The following is a 17,542-nucleotide window of genomic DNA, read 5'->3' as shown; positions in this document are numbered from 1 at the left end:
ATTCAGTCGTAGTTTGTTAAATCATCTAATTATTGCATGTTTATCTCCCTTGAAGTCATGAGGGTTCCCTGAGGGAACTAGTTGTTGTTTGTACAGTATTAATCGATAACCACTGTCGTGGTGGGTTTTTTTCCTCCAAATAATGTTTGCAGACTAAGACACTTCAGTATATAGGTCAGTTGCTGTCTGTGACTTGTTTGTCTAGGTTTTTGCATATTCTTTTTTTTTTCTGAGTAAAGAAAAACTCATTTCAGAAGCAGTGCAGTTGCTCTGTCAACAGTGCCATGTCAACAGGAAGCAGATGTCAGTGCATGTTTTTACAGGGAAAATCGCAATGCACGTTGATATCTTGGTTAATTGAACAAAGTAAGAGAGATGTAATTTCAGGAATCTGAAAGCACTCCTGTTTGGATGTCCTTACCATGGACACAAGTTTTAGGTAGAGGCGGACAAACAACAGAAAATCAGTAAAAGACGGTAGCTCCAAAATGTTTTATTAGAAAGACAAAAATTGTCATGATTATGCAGAAGAACTTGGAAGCTGTAGAACCTGCAGAAAACTCGACCTTAAAAGAATGTGTATCAAGTACCTCTACAGCATGCTGACAGCCGAACAGCCTTGGTCTTTGGCCTACCATTATCTGTAATCCGAATAAGTGTGGGCCATTGGCAAAAGAAGAACAATGACAATTTAAGCCACCTGGTAATCTGGATTTCTGTCGCATTTTCAGTAATGCTGTCAAGTAACAAGTAAATTTTGAAAAGAGGCCAAAACATTTCCTTGCTTCCACATAAATCTTATTTACTATAAAACATATATATAAACGCTAGTATTGTACATATACATTTAGGCCAAATCCTTAGTTATTTCACTGGCTCTTAGAACAGCATTTATTATAGTCTTATCTGCAAACTAGCTGTAATTGCACAGTTTCTTTCTACACATATCTGATACTCTAGAGCAGTTCCAAGTAATCAGTTTGTAGGATCTGCTGTTTGGCCACTGAAGAAACTTCTGTTTATTTAAATGCTATACTTTACTGTAAATAAATTTAAAAGTCACGTTGATGAATCTGTGTTTTTCATACCTTCTGTTAAGGTGCCTCCTATACTACTGCAGAGAATGGGGATAATTGTCCCCACCAGCTCCTTTAGTGTAGGTGCACAGAATAGCTCAGTTGCTAAGATTGCATGAAAAATGCGTATATATATATAGCTACTTACCTCTATAATTAGCATGTTATGCTTACATCAGACAGTGTTTTCAAAATGTAGTTCAAAGTGAGTTCCTGTCTCCAAGCATTAATTACAGCTTCCATTTCACATCTGTTATTGGAGAGCAGTAGACAAAGATTTATGTAAACACAACAGGCTTTTAATTGGAAATTTAGTGGAATCTATTTCTGGTGATCACTATTTCTAAAAGATGGTCAGTTAAATATATCAAGATTTGTCTGCCAAAGACCAATTACCGTTATTTTGTTATTATTCTTTTTTAATCCATATTAGAGGAAGAATATAGCTGTAACGATATGAGTAAAGTAAACAAATGCCATTGGTTGGTTAACCAACTTTTCTTTTTTTTTTAATTGCTCTTTACTGCTGAACTTGTGACGCTGCTAATAATAACAATAAAAAAAAGTTTACCTGAACTCACTACTGAAAACATTGGAGATTTTTAAGGTGCGTATGCACAGATCTTAGCAAAAGTTTTGGTCTGAAATGTTGTGGTCAACATAATAAAAAGGGAGTTGCTCAGAAAGGTCTTTGTGATTGAGTAAGCTATCATGTATACAATGGCTACACAATTTGATTTTAGGTAAATTTCTTTTACAATTCGTAGCAGGTTAGTTAGCAGGTTGGGTTCTTGCTGATAACCTGCTATGTGTGTATGGTGCAATAGCGATATTACTGGCTGTCATCAACAGACTCTTTCAGTGAGGGAGGTGATGAGGAAGACAAAGTTCTGTTAAAATATCAAAAATCTTGCTTTTTGCCTGCTCTGTACCACTATTTTTCTTTCCATTTGGCTTGCTGGTAAAAGAATAAGTGATGCATGCAGGGTCAACAGGGTAAATTCCTGTTTATTTCCATGAGTTTTGAATGAGACCTAAGCCCTTTGTATTGAAAACTCCAAAGTAAAAATCTATCATCTTGTACAGACTTTAGCATTGGTGATGGTTTTGCTGATGTTTTCTTAGATTTGAAGGATTGCTTTTTGCGTTGGTTTCTCCACATCCTCATTGAATGTCACTGGTAACGATGTGAGCTGAGAAGAACAGAAAGCAGACCAACTTGCAGGTTTTTTGTGTTTTTTGTTTTTTAAACAATTGGACTGTAGATAGTGCTGGATACTTTTGCATGCACCTTTGTCTTGCTTGCAGGTAAGGTTGGTCTCCTTTCTTCAAGGTCTATTTACTCTCAAACATCCACAAAGGAGGGCAGGAATTTGAACTCTGAAACTTAAGCCACTTGTCTGTCACCAGCACGTGTTTTCTTAACATGAATTGGGCTTTGACTGTAAAGTGAGCTGCACAAAATTTACTGCTAGTGCTACACAGACCAAATGCCTTATTCCAGCGGTTTAAAACTAGAAAGGCTACAGATAAGCATTTTAAATTAAGAATTTTATAGCTGTTGTCAACCTGCTTAAGTGGACAGTTCATAGTGAGACTGTTGCTTCATTTGAAAAGATGTAATCCATTTCTCACAAGCAGTTTAAACTATTTCCTTTTGATGTCTGTCAACATTTCTTTTCAAACGCCAGTGGGATCTAGACATTCCCTTCAACAGATTTTTGGCTGCTAATACAGTTTGCCATCTTAGTGCTGATTTGTATACCCATGGCTCCTTGACAGTAGTTCAGTGCCATCCAACAAATTACCTGGAATTGACTTCATTTCAGTTACTCAGGCTTTTGGTTTCTATTTTCATGCTCTGTTAAAGCATGATTTCTGTTCTTTCTACTTGCCTCCTGAAAGAGCATTTTTTGTAGAAGAGGCCTTAAAATGCCTAAAGTGTGGTAGTTTCAAAAATCTGGATATCAGTACAGAATATTGCAGGCAGAACAAATCAGATCTTCAAAACTTTATATTAAAAATATTTCTTCTGTGTTCTGGAGACACTGATTTTGGTGATATCATTGACTAGAGTTTTTGTTTTCATTTGCATTTGTTTTCTCTGAAAAGCCCCTTTATCTTAGCAAGATTATTGATAGGAAGTAAGAACATTTTTTTTCCCTTGCTTGAGGGCTAATTAGACCTTCAGACAGCTTTGAAAAAATCATTTGAGCATTGTGCAATAACAAAGCAGGAAGAAGAACCAATGTGTGGCCACAGGCCATTTGAAATGAAGAGCCATGGGGTCTACATTCTTTGTGGAGCTTTCTCTGGTTTCAGCTAGTGTACTCATTAAAGCCAAGCTGTGAAATTGAGCAAACCTACAGTCACATTCTGTATTGTTGCACATGAAAATGTCAAAAAATCGATGTCTCATCCTGATTGATCACATTGTGTTTTTTTTTTTTTTTTTTTTTATTCAGGAGGTCACCTTCTCTCTTCACTTGGCCATGGAAGAGATTCTTCCATAAGAAGTAGACGTTTTATATAAAAAGTCTAGGCAGCAGGTCGCTGAAGATCATTATCCTGACATCTAGTAGACAGACATGCTAAATGGTAGAGATTCTCTTGTATTAGTCAGCAAAGAACAAGGAGACTTGGTCCTTCTTATACTGAGGAGAAAAATTATTAGAAACTGGTGAATTTCTTAAATCAGGAAAGGTGTCCATCTAATGTCAATATTATGGTCTTTTCCATCAGAATGTTTTTACTTTTTACCTTAGTCTGTAACAACCCTTTTGTATCAAATTTTCATTATATTAGTTTCACATTCCCCACCTGGGTTTTGTCTTTTCTGGTTTTAAGGTACCTTTTTTTCTTCTTTGACCCTTTGAATATTCTTGGGCACTTCTTCAGTGTCAGTTTGTCTTGTACCCTCCAGAAAAAGCCATTGGAGATCCTGTAGGTGTTGTGTAGATTCTGGATAACACTTGTGAAGTTACTTGAGTATCTCGATCCACATAGAATTGTCTGTTCCATAGGAAAAAGTTAATGGGAAAGCAAGGGGAGATCAGTTAGGAGTGGATCTCAACTTGTGGAGATGTCTTGGTTTTATGCACGTTCTTCATTGTCTCTGAGCCTTCTCTTGAGTTAAGCTGAAAGATACAGCTGCCGCTGCACACTGTTCTGCTATTTCTGTTGGTAGCTAAGGTGAACAAAACCCAGTTTTTACCCCTGAAGAAACACAAAGATTTTCTAGCTTCAGTTAGCTGTCTAGAACAGGGTCGCTATCAATGTGCAAGGTTGAAGCTGTGGGGAGTGGAAGGATTAGCATAGTTTAGAAGTTAAAGGTAGCTGGGCTGCAAAGTACTGCTTTCTTCATGAAAAGGTAACATAGCCTTTGTCCTTAGAGAGGCCTGGGAACCGGATGGTGTAGGTTAAAGCTCGGTACCGATGGAAGCATAAGGTCACTTTAATAGAGTTGAAGAGTGAACGCAACAGACAAAGTTGCAATTAAATGGGAATGTTGTTGCCCAACAGTTGCCTCTGATCATCTGAAATCATGTATAAATATTTCAAAGTTATTCCAGAATCTTGCCGCGAGCTGTGCCAGCGAAAACAAGAATAAAGCCTGGCTTTGAAAATGCATTGTTCTGTTACTCCACAAATCTGATCTATTCTTGGCACAGGAGGGGAAGGGGCCATCAGGGAGGTAGCTGATAGAAGAGGCTGATGCAGCTTACGTTGTGGAGCAAAGCATGTGGGAAAATGCAGTTAAGCAGTGTGAATGTGTCTGAGAAGAGACTTAGAGAAGACAATGAGAGGGACAACGTTGAAAGGTGGGTCTTGAATGTAGGCAGCTGCCTGCTGGCACTTGAACTTAGTGACATGCTCTGTCCTGGTTCCCTTCAAAAGGTCTTCTCCTGTGGACGCTAACTCCGGTGTTGGTAGGATGGCCTTTGTGTTCACAAAACATCTCATTTTGCAATCAGTTCTACAACTGACTTTGAGAAGAAGGAAGGAGAATGTATTTGTGCATATGATAAGTGCGCATAATGATGTGCGCATTGACAAGGAACACAGTGGTAAAGAAAAGTAAAGCTGATGTAAATTTGGGCTGATGGAAACCCACCATGAGTCACCAAACATGGTAAGGGCTGCAGAAGCCCAAGCATGTAAGGATGATTATAGAGTATGACATTTACATCACAGACATGGCTCAATTGGTTGAAAACATCTAAACTTGTAGTCTAGTAATTCAGTTTGATTATGGCCTTTAAGAAAGGAGCTTGGCTTCAAACGTTTTAGCTTATAATTTAGGGAGAAAACTGGAATGCGTCCCACTGAAATTAGCTCAAGACCAGCCGAAATACACGGCATACTTACCACAGAGAGGATAAATCAAGAACCTACCGTGAACAAGAGCATTAATTTTCATCCCGCTTATGGCATACATATGCCCCTTCTGCTCCCTTCCTTAAAAAGCACCCCAAAATACAGTCCAGCCATCCTTCTCCTTTTTATGCTGATATGTGTATAGTGATTGACCTAGTTAGCTTTACCTCAGCATAAATGCAGTCACCATTAAAATTAATCCTTTTACCTGGGAGAATTGGGAAAAATGGAGGCTGTGCCTAGAGCATTAAACAAACTTTTATTCCCAAGTTTTGCGTCATGAAACTTTGAAATTTAGTGTTGAAAAGATAGAGAAATTTGACAGCTATTTTGTGGTCTTTTAAGACTGTCTGTATTTGCATGTGCTATGAAAGCACAGGTGTTTTAATTCGATAGTGATACTCTAGCCTTGATGATAAAAGGTATGAGAGAGATGAGGCTTGTGTGGAACATGGATGATCTTTTAACATTTGTTATCTGAAGGTACCAGACAGTGGCTTTCTAGTGAGCCAATTGCACTACAGTTTTATTTCAGTTTCCTATATATTAATGGCAAGCCCAGAAAATGATACTTGTTTCATAAATGGTCAGGTTGATACACCACCACCACCAAACTAAAACCAGACAGCCCTTACTCATCAGACATGGAATCAGTTCCATTGATGATTGTAACAAAGTTGAGAGCTGTACAAAAACAGTCTGGAAACACAGTTTTTGATGCATCTGCAAACATGATTTTGTTTTCTGCAGTAAGGATAGGAGGTTTTTTGGCCCAAAGTAGAATATCTTGAAAGTGCTCTGAAAAGAGAGTTGGATGGCTAGAGTGCCATCTTAGTGTTAATGTATGTATCTGTGACAAAACACCTTAATTCTGTGTTTGATCAGTTCCAATGTTCCTAGTGTCATGCTAAGCAATGTTGCGAAAAATATATTGATATTGGTGTCACTGAAGAAGACAATGATTGAAATTAGGGAATGTAGTCTCTTCATGCCTGTTGTAATAGTGCAACCAGTTTTAGCTTCTCTTCTGATCGTTGATCAAAGACTTCATTTGGGAGCAGCATGTAACACCCTTCAACAGAGTCCTTCTGCCATTTCTCCCACCCTCCCTGCAGCATGATATGCAAAGCCCGAGATAAGTCCTTTTCTATTCTATTCTTTTTATTTTTTTTAAAGGAGGAAAAATTGGATGTCTCAAATACTAGAAGTCAGGGAATTACAGAGGAGTACATTGATGTAGTGGGTGAAGAGAGGTCACGAGAAAAACAGTGTGGGATAAAATTGATGACCTTACATGGGAAAAGCAGGCTTGGGTAAAACACAGAGATCATTAAAGAATCCTTGGGAATAAAAAAGCTATCGTGGAGGAGATGCCTGAGTCTTGGCATGAGAGGGGAAGAAATGGAAGGTGGATGATGGTTGGACATGGAGCAAGGCTGAAAGGACGTATGCAGAAAAGATTTTGTGAAAAGAGGAAAAGATGGAGGGCAAAGGTGGTCCTGATCTACACAGTGTGTTTGGCTTATAGGATTAATGAAGTGATTGTGCGCTAGGGCTGCTTCCTTATTTGTTGCTTGTTCTGTGTAAGAGAAGTTGAAAAAAAAAATTTTTGAAGGGGAAATTCCAAATTCTACTTTTTCCTCTTTTATTTAGAACACGTTTTCTAGATGGGAGAGAAAGACGTAAAAATATATTTAGCTAAACTATTGCAAACTTGTTTTTCATCATTTTAAACTAACTTGAAAGATACTATTTTAACCAATACAACTTCTGTACTGTTAGATGAGACTACTATGATGATTTATAGTTTTTTCTGGAGTATTTCTGTGGGTGTCGGAAATCTTTGTGAGCTCTTGAACCATATTAAAGAACCAAGTTGTTCTTGAGTGTTTGATTTCTACACATAAGGTTTAAAACTGATTGCTCTCAGAAGGCAACAAGCAAAACAAAGCATTTAGAGAACTGATGAAAAATCTCTTCCTTTACTTAAGTACATCTTTCATTTTGACTCTTGTGATGCCATCATCTAACTGAATGTCTAGCTGAGAAGACAGGGCTTGAACTTCTAATTTTGGAAGTCATTTTAGAGGATCAGCAAACAATCTCATTTCCTCTTTTTGTGTTAAAGGGGGAGCAGGAGTGTCTGTAGTTTGTGACCAGAAGTGTTTTGGGAGATGCGTTACCAATGTAAAATTTCAGTAAAAAATTAATCAGAAAAGGAGGCTAACCTTTTAGTAAGGTAATCAAAGCTCCACGTTGGGATTCAGACTGAATTACTCTTATTTCTGGATTCAAAATTATTTATTAGTGGTGATCTGATAATGAATTGTTGCTGGTTTAGTCTATAACAAAAGAAACCAGTCTTGCGACAGAAGCCCTACACGGTACTTCTTTGAAATACCCCAGACTTTTTCAGCAGGAAATTTTCAGAAACCTTGTCTGCTTGTTAGTACTCTGGCAGACACGAGTATTTTTCCCATTCATAACTGCTTTGGAGTGCTTTCGTTAAAATAAGCAATTATTGACTGCAAGAATCAGATTAGAAACTGCAAAGAACAAAGAGAAGAATTAATTCACTCTCTTTTAAGCAAAGTGGAAGTGACATTCTTACATGAAAACACCTTTTCTGAAATTTCATCTAAGCAGCTGCCTTGCAAGGTTAGCGTAATAAAGTAATTCAGAGTTCCTACTTTTGACTGGTAACTGCTGTAATTTGCAGTATGAATGATGCCTGGTGCAGGAAAAATGCTTGGGAGATAGCTTAACAGCCCTGTGCTTTTTTGTGCATCTTTGCACCCCGCTTTGCTTGCTGCTAATGTGCTTGCACTTGCAAAACTGGAAAGTCTGCCCTCAGAGAAAGCGATTGAATGGGGAGGCTGATGGGATTCCTGAGGGGACGGAGGCAGAGCCCTGCATGGGACAGGGTGAATTGCTGGCACCTGCTCCCTGTCTGTGAGTCTGACTGTGCCCCAGCTCCCTGACTGGGGGGCTCCTGGGGTGCCAGGGTGGAGGCTGGCAAAAGTGGGACTGGGTGTCAGTGAAATTCTACTGCTAGTAAGAGCACGGGATGGTGAGTGGACAGGAAAAGTAGCAAACCTGGGAGTGTTGGAGCAAGTGACTCTTGGAACAGAACCTGCTCACAGATCTGGAACTGCCTGTGTCATTTTGAAAAAGTTTTGGTGAAGCCATGGGAAAGATCGTCTCACGTCAAGAGAGCTGGTGCAGAAGTGGGCTGCTCTCATGATACGCAGGGTTTGAAATAGGAGACGCAAGAAGAGTTGCACTGTAGTCAGCAGTGGTGCTTTTTGCCAGTGCTTTATCACTGGAAGACGGAGAAGGAGTATTGTGGTGGTGGTCTGTTATGTGCTTGACCACGCAGAAGCTGTAAAGTGGGTATTTACAGTTATAAAGTTGGGTGGTACCAGTGTTTGTATGTTTGGTTGTTTGCTGTAGTGTCTGGTTTGATGGTGTGCCTCAAGTTACTATTCCTACTTCTGACTTCAGTCAGACTTGTTAGTAAGGTAAAGAGGTGGATCCATAGCAGTCTACAGTGCAGGCATTGACCAATAAACCATTCATGTAATTAAATATTATATATATATCTCTGCCCATGCAATCTGTGCTGAAATACATATCAAACTGAAGAAGTTTGTTCCTAGAGACTTGCTCATTAGTTATTTAAGAACCCAAGAGGAGATGATCCCAGGAAATTAAACTGTTGTCTCAATGCTCTAATTGCCCTGTGATACAATCTCGTGTTGAAATGGGATCTTTCCTCTAACTGAAACCTTACAAGCTATTGTACAGTGTGGCAGTTTCATAAAACATACAGACTGAGAGCTCACAGCTCTGTAAAATACACGTCAGTTACAGTGAGGAGGAACATTCCCCTTGCATCTAATAAAATTGTCATCATTTCAAGGACATCGCTGTAGTCCCCGTAGCAAAAGCTGCTACTAGTGTTGGGCCTAACAGCGGATGAAGCAGATGGATAATGGGAAATAAAGCAGCAGGATAACAGTGAGAAAGGAGAGCAGATACACAGTGATAATTACTTATTAATTAAGGAGAAGAGAAAGGAGGCAGGTAGATGTGGAACACAAATGCTGTGGAGACATGGAAGAGATTGAAAGAGAGGAAAGCATGAGGGAGCTGGTGGTCGGTGAGTCTTTACAAGTGCCCCTGTGGTGCCTTGTTGGAGGACATGCTGCAGGTGGAGGACATGGGACCCCTTCCTGGAGCCCTCTGAGGATAAGGTGCTGCATACACGAAGAGAGACCCAGCCCTACTGTGAGCTTCATAGCCAATTCCTGTTGGTGATGACAGGGTTATCTGCTGACAGAGCATCTGTATGTACACAGGGACCGTGCTACAGAGCTGCAGCCCAGATCTTTGTAAGGCCACAGCAGGGCTGTTTGAAACCAGGTGCTACTTTCTGGTGTGTAACCTCAGAGTGCTTAACAAAGTGAAATTAGTATCACAGTGGTAACACCGCATATGCTATATCAATTAATTTTATGTGCCCCAGAAATGTACTGGAAATTCTGGAGATAGTGTGCTTAACGTTATCTCCTGCTTCACGTAATTTGATTTTATTTGAAAAATATATTCAGGTGGCTAGACGATGACTGTGAAGCAGATGGAAAAGACAGAAAATGAGTAGCAGTGCAAATAGGCTGTTGTACATGATCACGTTACCACAGCTTAATGAGTTAAGGCAATGGGAATGGGTATAAGCTACTACCTGGGTGGTTTTAACTGATGTGCTCTCTAATTGCAACAGGAGAGAAATGGAATGTCGTGTCAGTTGCCATTGTGCATCAAAGCAGTAGTATATTAAGTTGCATAAATTTAGTGTTTTGGCAGCATCTGCCAGTTCATGTACTTTTCTTAGGGCCTGTTACCCTGTAACGATGCTAGTGTCTACCATGTTGCCTGATACTCCAATTTTAAAAATGGGGAGCAGAGAAGGATTTTGATACTGTGCATAGAAAAGCAGACTTTTGCAGCAGTGCTCAGGACCTATGGATACAGTCATGTTTGGAAAGTTCATAAAGTCCCTAAGAATGTGTGAAAAGCACATGTTCACTGGTGCTCGTTGATGCTCCTGCGCAGCAGTAAATAGCATTAATGCAGGGACTAATCCTGAGCTGGGAAGCTCTGTGTTGTAGACAGGGTAAGCATGAAAACCCGGAGAAGTGGAAACAGTTTTTACCCTTCTGTTGCTCTTGTTCAAAGAACAAAAGTGGGGAGAACTACTAGCCAACTTTATCCAAACTCCATGAGGATTGGTAGGCTTTTGCAAATGTGTTTACTGTCTTTCATTTGTGAGGTCTGTTATTCTGCTCTACCCCATCTCTAATAACAGCTCTGGGGGATTTTGTGCTTGCAGACGTACATCGGTTCCATAGTTGCTTCTGTGAACCCTTACAAGACCATCCCAGGGCTGTATGACTGCGCTGCCATGGAGCGATACAGCAAGCACCACATGGGAGAGATCGCACCTCACATCTTTGCTGTGGCCAACGAGTGCTACCGCTGCCTTTGGAAGCGTCACGACAACCAGTGTATCCTCATCAGGTAAATGGCTGCTGCTTTGATTATCCCTGACGGTGTACCTCAAGGTGGTTAAGAGACAGCTATTCAGACTGAATGAAGAGGAAAATTCCAAAAGAAAGCAGGCTTTTAAACCATCAGTTTGGGCAGAGATCTTTGAAATTGCAACTCATTATTCTGCAGACCTCTAAAAAGCATCCCTTGCAGCTCAGTAATTTGTCACCACTATACCCCAAACCTGCATCTAGAGGGGGAAAAAAATAAATAAATCTATACCAGTCTTGAGAAATGCTGTAAATAACGACAGCAAAAGAGAAAATCCTTCCTATTTCAGCTGCCTGATCACTTTTACTTTCTTAATCTTATTGTGCCTTAATTTAATGGCATTTTAATAGCCTCCCATTTGATCCACTGCATCACTGGTGCTCAGGATCTCACTGCTGCTAATGTACATTGAGAGCAGTTGGCATTTCAATAGCTTTTAGCAGTTTTCAGCTCCTCCTTCCTTCTGGCTTCAGAAGAGCAGTGAACAGAGCCAGCTCTTTGCCTGGTGTGGCTCCCTTTCCCCCCAGCCTGCCAGCTCAGCTGCGTTGGCTCACACAAGCACAGGGGAAACCAAATCCTCGCTCACCAGATCAGCAGGACCAGCTTGTTGGCAATCGCAGTGTGGCACCTTCAGGTTCCGTACAGGGGCTGATGCATGATGGAGTGAGAATTTGTTTCCCCTCCCTCTCCTTTCTCCCCTTTGCAGTATTTTTGTGCCTGTTTGCTCTCGCCATCCTGCAGCCAACAGCACAAGCAAATGTCTTCAAAGTGTACTCAGGCACAAGGTGACATGATACTGGCTGTCTCCTGAACTCTGTGGGAGCCCATGCGACAGCAGGGGGACCAAAGCACTTGTCAGCCATCGGGGCAGAGAGGGGATGAGGCAAAGTGAGAGCAACACCTTTTGCAATAGGCAATTTCTACAGGCTTTTAAAATTGCAGAACAATTTGCAAGGTTTCCTGGTTAAGAAGAGGATTTGGCGCATGTAGTTCAGCACACGAGCTGTTGTTAGAAATGCAGATCAGGTGCAACACAGCTAGGTCTGTTTTTAAGTTTCTGAAAGCTCTCAGGTCTCAGTCTCTGCCTGCTCTTTCCTCTGGGCAGGTCTTGTCTGGTAATGACAAAGACACAGGTGGGCTGTGTGTTTTTTTTTTCAATTTTCAACTTTTTTGTTGTTGTTGTTGTTTTTAATTTAATATGTAGTGCTGTACATTAAAAGATGAGTCCAGATGACACTCCAAGTGAAATGCATGAAGATCTTTGTGAAATTAGATAGACTGGAGTTGTTATTTCATGGTGTAATGTCAGCTAATTACTTGTGAACAACCCACATACTTGAGATTTGGGGTCTGAAATAATTTCTGGTGCCTAGCAGGTAGCCATTAGTATCTTTGTTAATTTTATTCTGTACTGGCCCACGTATTTTACCTTTCCTTCCAGTTCCTCACAAGCTGCCAAGAGGAAAGCATGTTGTGTCCTAAAAAGGAAGCAAGCAGAGGTCTCTAGTGTTCCAGAGGAGTCTCCAGCAGTCCCTGCTCTGTAAACCTTGGTACAGATAAACCATAATATGGAGAAGTTTTACCCTAGCAGTCCCTTTTAAAATAGCTTACTTTGGCCATGGGTTTAAGCAACGATCTGCGTAAGTTCCATGTTTCAGAGAAGTGCCATAATACAATCTTATACAGGTGTTTCCTATTTCTACAAAATATGAAGGAACGTGCAATTCAGAATAAAAAATAAAAAGTAAAATCTACTTTCCTAAAGCAGTATTATCTGCTGTATCTGTGAAAGACTTGGACCAGTATTTTTTTTTAATCACTAACGGTTTTCAAAAGTTCCCATGATTGCATTCTTAGTTTGAGGCATCAGAATTTAAAGTATAGCAGTTTGCTAGTCATCTCCCACATTCTGCTCATGCCTGTATCTTTTACTGGTTTAGATTGAGATGTTGCAACAAGTCACTGTCAGGCTTTCTTGGTTACTGCTGGCATTTGAAAATCTGGTCCAGTGGAGCTCTTCCACGTCTGAAATCAGGCAAATGTTTTTGTCTTGCATTTCATGTAAGAGATGGAATAGAATAGTTCACTTGGAAGGGACCTGCGAAGTTCATCAAGTTCAACTGCCTGACCACTTCAGCGATAACCAAAAGTTAAAGCATGCTATTGAGGGCATGGTACAAAGGAAAACTTTGTTCCAATCAGAAAAACACATTAAGCAGTGACATCCAATTAAGCTGAGTCAATTATTAGAGTAACTTTCACATTCTGATGTGCAGTTTTCACTTGCTCCTCATACAGGAATCAGAAGACTCAACAGCTCCTGTAACAAACAGTCCTGTGAAATAAAGCACTGAATACTTGTGATTCTCTGGACTTACAGTGCCCCCTGCTGGCATCTAGATATAATTCAGTTTTGTTTTGGAGCTGCTTTCTAATGTATGTGGTATTGGCTTCAAAAACCTGTAAAATAATAATAAAAAGCTTCTGGACTGTTGAAATAGTTGGAATATTTTTCTGTATGGGGTAAGATAAGAGGGTTAAGGAAAGAACCTGGATCAACAGCTGTCATCAGTTGTGACTCAAAATGTAATAGAAATCTGAGACCATTTTTACAGTATAACGAGACAGCAAAGGTAAAAAGGAGGAGATATGGAAGAGAGAATATTAAATGGAGTCATCTAAAGATGTTTATTTATTGTTCTGTTACACAAGCTTATTTTAATTCATTATACTGCTGCATACAGAAGACTTTGCAGCCTAAAATGTCAACAAAATGGCATGTTGAAGAAGCTGTGCACAGCCTGGGCACCAGAATATTAATGCAGATGTAAAATGGTATTTTCACTCTCCAGGCTAAAAGATGCTTATATGGTTATTGAACTAAAGTTTTCCTGCAAAAATGTCTACATCAACAAATGTTTAGTTTCATGTTGATCTCAATCTTACATCAAAGTCCAGTTTCATTTAAAACAAAACAGGAAAAAAAGCCTTTCAATTTAAATTTGATGCTACCACAAATGCATTAAAAACTATTAATGTATTCTGATTTTTCAGCTGGCATGGCTGCTATTCACAGAAAGTGAAATGGCATGCCCACCAGTTGAGCTGACTGGCCGGTCAGAAATCTGGGTGCCTCAGCAGGAGCACAAGGGGGGAGTCCCTTGTACTCAAGGAGCAGTCAAGCAGCTTGTCTTGATCAAGAGAAGAAACTCATTTCCCCAGTGGTTAGATGACATGTTCACGAGTTGGGACTAAGTTCAAGTCCCCACTCCCCTTTAATGTAAGAATAGGAAAATATCTTTTGGTTTTATTTTTGTTGCTGCTTTGTTTAAGGTGGTCTAGTCCATACACATGCAAGGAAACACTCTTCTCTCTGATACAATGATAGTAGTTCTGCTTTAAAGCACTCAGAAGACGTGCAGACCAATACAAGGAACAGCAAGAGTCACCCTGAATTATATTCAAGTTGGTGGCACGATTGGGAAATCACAGTCTGACAGCAGTTTGTTCTCTTTGTTATCATCTGATGGCTTGACATTTTTGTTGTTGTTCTTTAGCTTGAAGATCAACATAAAACAAACTGCTCTTTGGGTGAGACCCAGGCTTGTGATGGGAAAACTTTCTTATGAGACTGACACACCACAATTCACTTGTGTGTTTGAAGAACAGTATTTGCTGAGGGGAGCTATTCTGTGTCTATCTGTCTTTGGGGATTTAAAGCCAGAAGACAGAACTGAGAAGTGATTTACAGTTGTGTTGATACAGCCTCGCTTGCATTATGTCCTTCAGAAAGAGAAGTGTCTCATAGTGACCCTTTTTCCATTGCAGCAGTCCAGAGTTCAGACTGCTGTGCCCTTTGTGAGATGCCCAGGGTAGAACAAGTCATGGAGGAAGGTTAAAGATCTCCTAAGTGAGAGCCATGCAGGTTTCTGTCACACAGTATATTCAGAATACTGAATATAGTGATGTGAAACAAGCTGGGCACTTAAACTCATGGAGTAAAGAGTTGCTCAAAAGGTTGACTGGGTACTAAAAAATTCACCCTTCTTTTAATGGCCTCAGCAGCATCTTTGTAGATGTAGGTTTTGTAAGGAGTCTGAAAGACCAATTTAATCTACTGCCAGTGTATGTACTGAAGAGGTTGAGTAAACAACCTTGAAGTTTAGTGTGCTTGTTCTTTGTTTTCATCTGGTTAATGATATTTTTATAAAGCATTTTGCAAAGGAATGATATAGAGCCAACTTGATGTGCAGAAGATCATGTCTCAAGCTGAGCAACACCATGTAGGAATGAGATCTTACTGCCATGCTAGAGGGGTCCAGGAACCATCCACCTAATGTTTGGTAGTGGTTGTAGAACTATATAGAATCAAGTGCTTACTAATAAATGAATAGAGAACAAAATAGAGATTATTGGGTAAATCCATCCTTTGTTCGTATCTTGAGTACTATGTACAAGCCCTTTTCCCTTTGCTTTATATCCAAGAGAATTTTGTGGAACTGGAGGTAGTTCACAGGCCAAAAAATTGTAATCAGAAGTATAGCATGATTGTATGTAGAATTGGCTCATGTAGAAACTCATAGAAGATAAATTCATTGAGGTTACAAAACACACAGAAACTGGGGTCTAGATCTGCAGCCCTCTGAACAGCAAATGACTGGAAGCTGGAAGAACACAGAAAGGAAATACAGACCATGTCTTTCCTGGGCATCTCCATTTGGAGGCCATCAGAGGTATGCAGTGGGCAGGTAGGTCATTGTCCTGACCCAGTTCTGAGCCTGTCACATTCTAAGAAAAAAAATCAAGAAGATATAATTGTGTAGATACTAGCTATGATAGAAATAAGCATGGGAAGTATTTCCCGTCAACTTTGACCATCTCTATTCAAGAATTGTTCTTGATTACTCGGGGGTGGGTCTCAGCTTCCCCAGAACTACAGGTGCTCCTTTGGAGCATAGGATGGAAGATGTGGGCAGAGGAAGGATGTTGTCAGCAGAAGATCAGATATTTTTCATGGCATCCAGATCCTTGATGTTGAGCTATGTACTGCATGTATGCTATCTACCTGGCTTGGAGGGTGAGAATTTAGGCAGGAAGAGGTGTGTGTTGCTGTATTAAGGTTTTTGCATCAGGCAAAGATGATGCTGGCATTTGTGAAGCTCTTTCAAAACCAGAAGTAGCAATGTTTTGCTAGTCCTTTGGTGTACAGGGAGACAGTATTAGATAAATGGAATATTAAATACTTGCTTTGTTGGCCTGAGCATGAGTGGGTGCTGGCCTGCGAAGAGAAAGGGGATGAATACTGAAAAAGCATTAGGGGAAGGTATTTATAATTTGGAGTCCCAGACATCAAGGGTAAAACTAAATTAAAAATACTACAGAATTGGAGATAGTAGAAGTATGATGAATCATACATTCTGGAACATTTCAGCAAATAGCGTATCTTGTATTAAGTTTTATGAAACGTCTTAAGGATCTGGTGATTGTTTGGGGGAAACACTTAAATCTCAGCTACAAAACTCTGTATCTCATTTTGTATTCTGAATGCCTCTTCCCTGGTGATTTTTGTAATAGTTGGAATTCATTTGCAGGAAAATTACATGCTGCTTCCTCAGGCTGTACCTTTCTTACTTGCTTTGTACTAGAAAGCATCATTATCCTTTGCCATGACCTAAAATCACCAGGGTCAGCACTCAATAATGGCACAACAAACGACTGTCAACTCAATTAAACTTGCTCCACGTGCTCAGTTGTAGTCCATCAAAGCCAGTGACAAAACTCCCACTTGCTACAATGAAAAGGGTAGGTTAAGACCAAAATACACCTCCTTTCATTGGGAGTAAACCAAAATTAGGTACAGTTTAATTAGAAATTAGGAAAACTAGGAATTAGGCTATAGCATAGAATATAATGCTATGACTTCACTTGAAAAGTAAGCAAACTGGACAAACTTTAACTGCAGGCTATGTTTCTTAAAGGCTCATAGTATGCTTTTAGTTATAAAGTTACATAATCGAAGGGAAACAATACTGGGGAAACAAGCCAAATTTACACCTTATCTTTTTAGACCATTTGTTTTGCAGAGAAATTGAGTGCATTGCTTTCTGCTGTATCAGCAAGATTGCTTATTAATAGTTGTTTTTTTTTTTTTTCAAACGCCGGTGTAGCATTATCAAATAGCTTTGTTCTGTCAGTTAAGAGGAGAGATTTTACATCTCTGAGAGGTGACAATTATTTTGAACTCATAAATATAGTTCATTTGGATAGGTATATAAAAAGTTTAAAGAACATGTAAGTTACTATGAATATCAGTGTTAATTACAGTAGTAACCTGTATGCACTGGTATCTGACATCCTCCTCATGGCAGGACTCCCTCCTTAGCTAGATTGCTGCAGGATAATCCCAAACTTTCCCAGCCTAACTCACGCTGGGGAAACCTTCGTACTCTGGACTTTCTCACTGAGCTTTGCTGTGCCTTTGTGCTAAC

The 17,542-nt window shown here is 39.8% G+C and overlaps 1 protein-coding gene across 2 annotated transcripts in view; it reads left to right on the top strand.

Moving 5' to 3' along the window:
• MYO10 (myosin X) overlaps positions 1–17,542 on the top strand; it is a 163,742-nt gene that overhangs the window by 73,156 nt on the left and 73,044 nt on the right. For both annotated transcript variants that reach the window (XM_066992486.1, XM_066992487.1), the window contains exon 4: positions 10,846–11,033. In XM_066992486.1, the coding sequence (XP_066848587.1) occupies positions 10,846–11,033 (188 nt within the window). The remainder of the gene's footprint in view (positions 1–10,845; positions 11,034–17,542) is intronic.

Source organism: Anser cygnoides, chromosome 2 (assembly GCF_040182565.1).
Source record: "Anser cygnoides isolate HZ-2024a breed goose chromosome 2, Taihu_goose_T2T_genome, whole genome shotgun sequence".
Lineage (NCBI taxonomy): Eukaryota > Metazoa > Chordata > Aves > Anseriformes > Anatidae > Anser > Anser cygnoides.
Note: the sequence above shows the minus strand (reverse complement) of the source record. Positions and strands in the feature narration are given on the sequence as shown.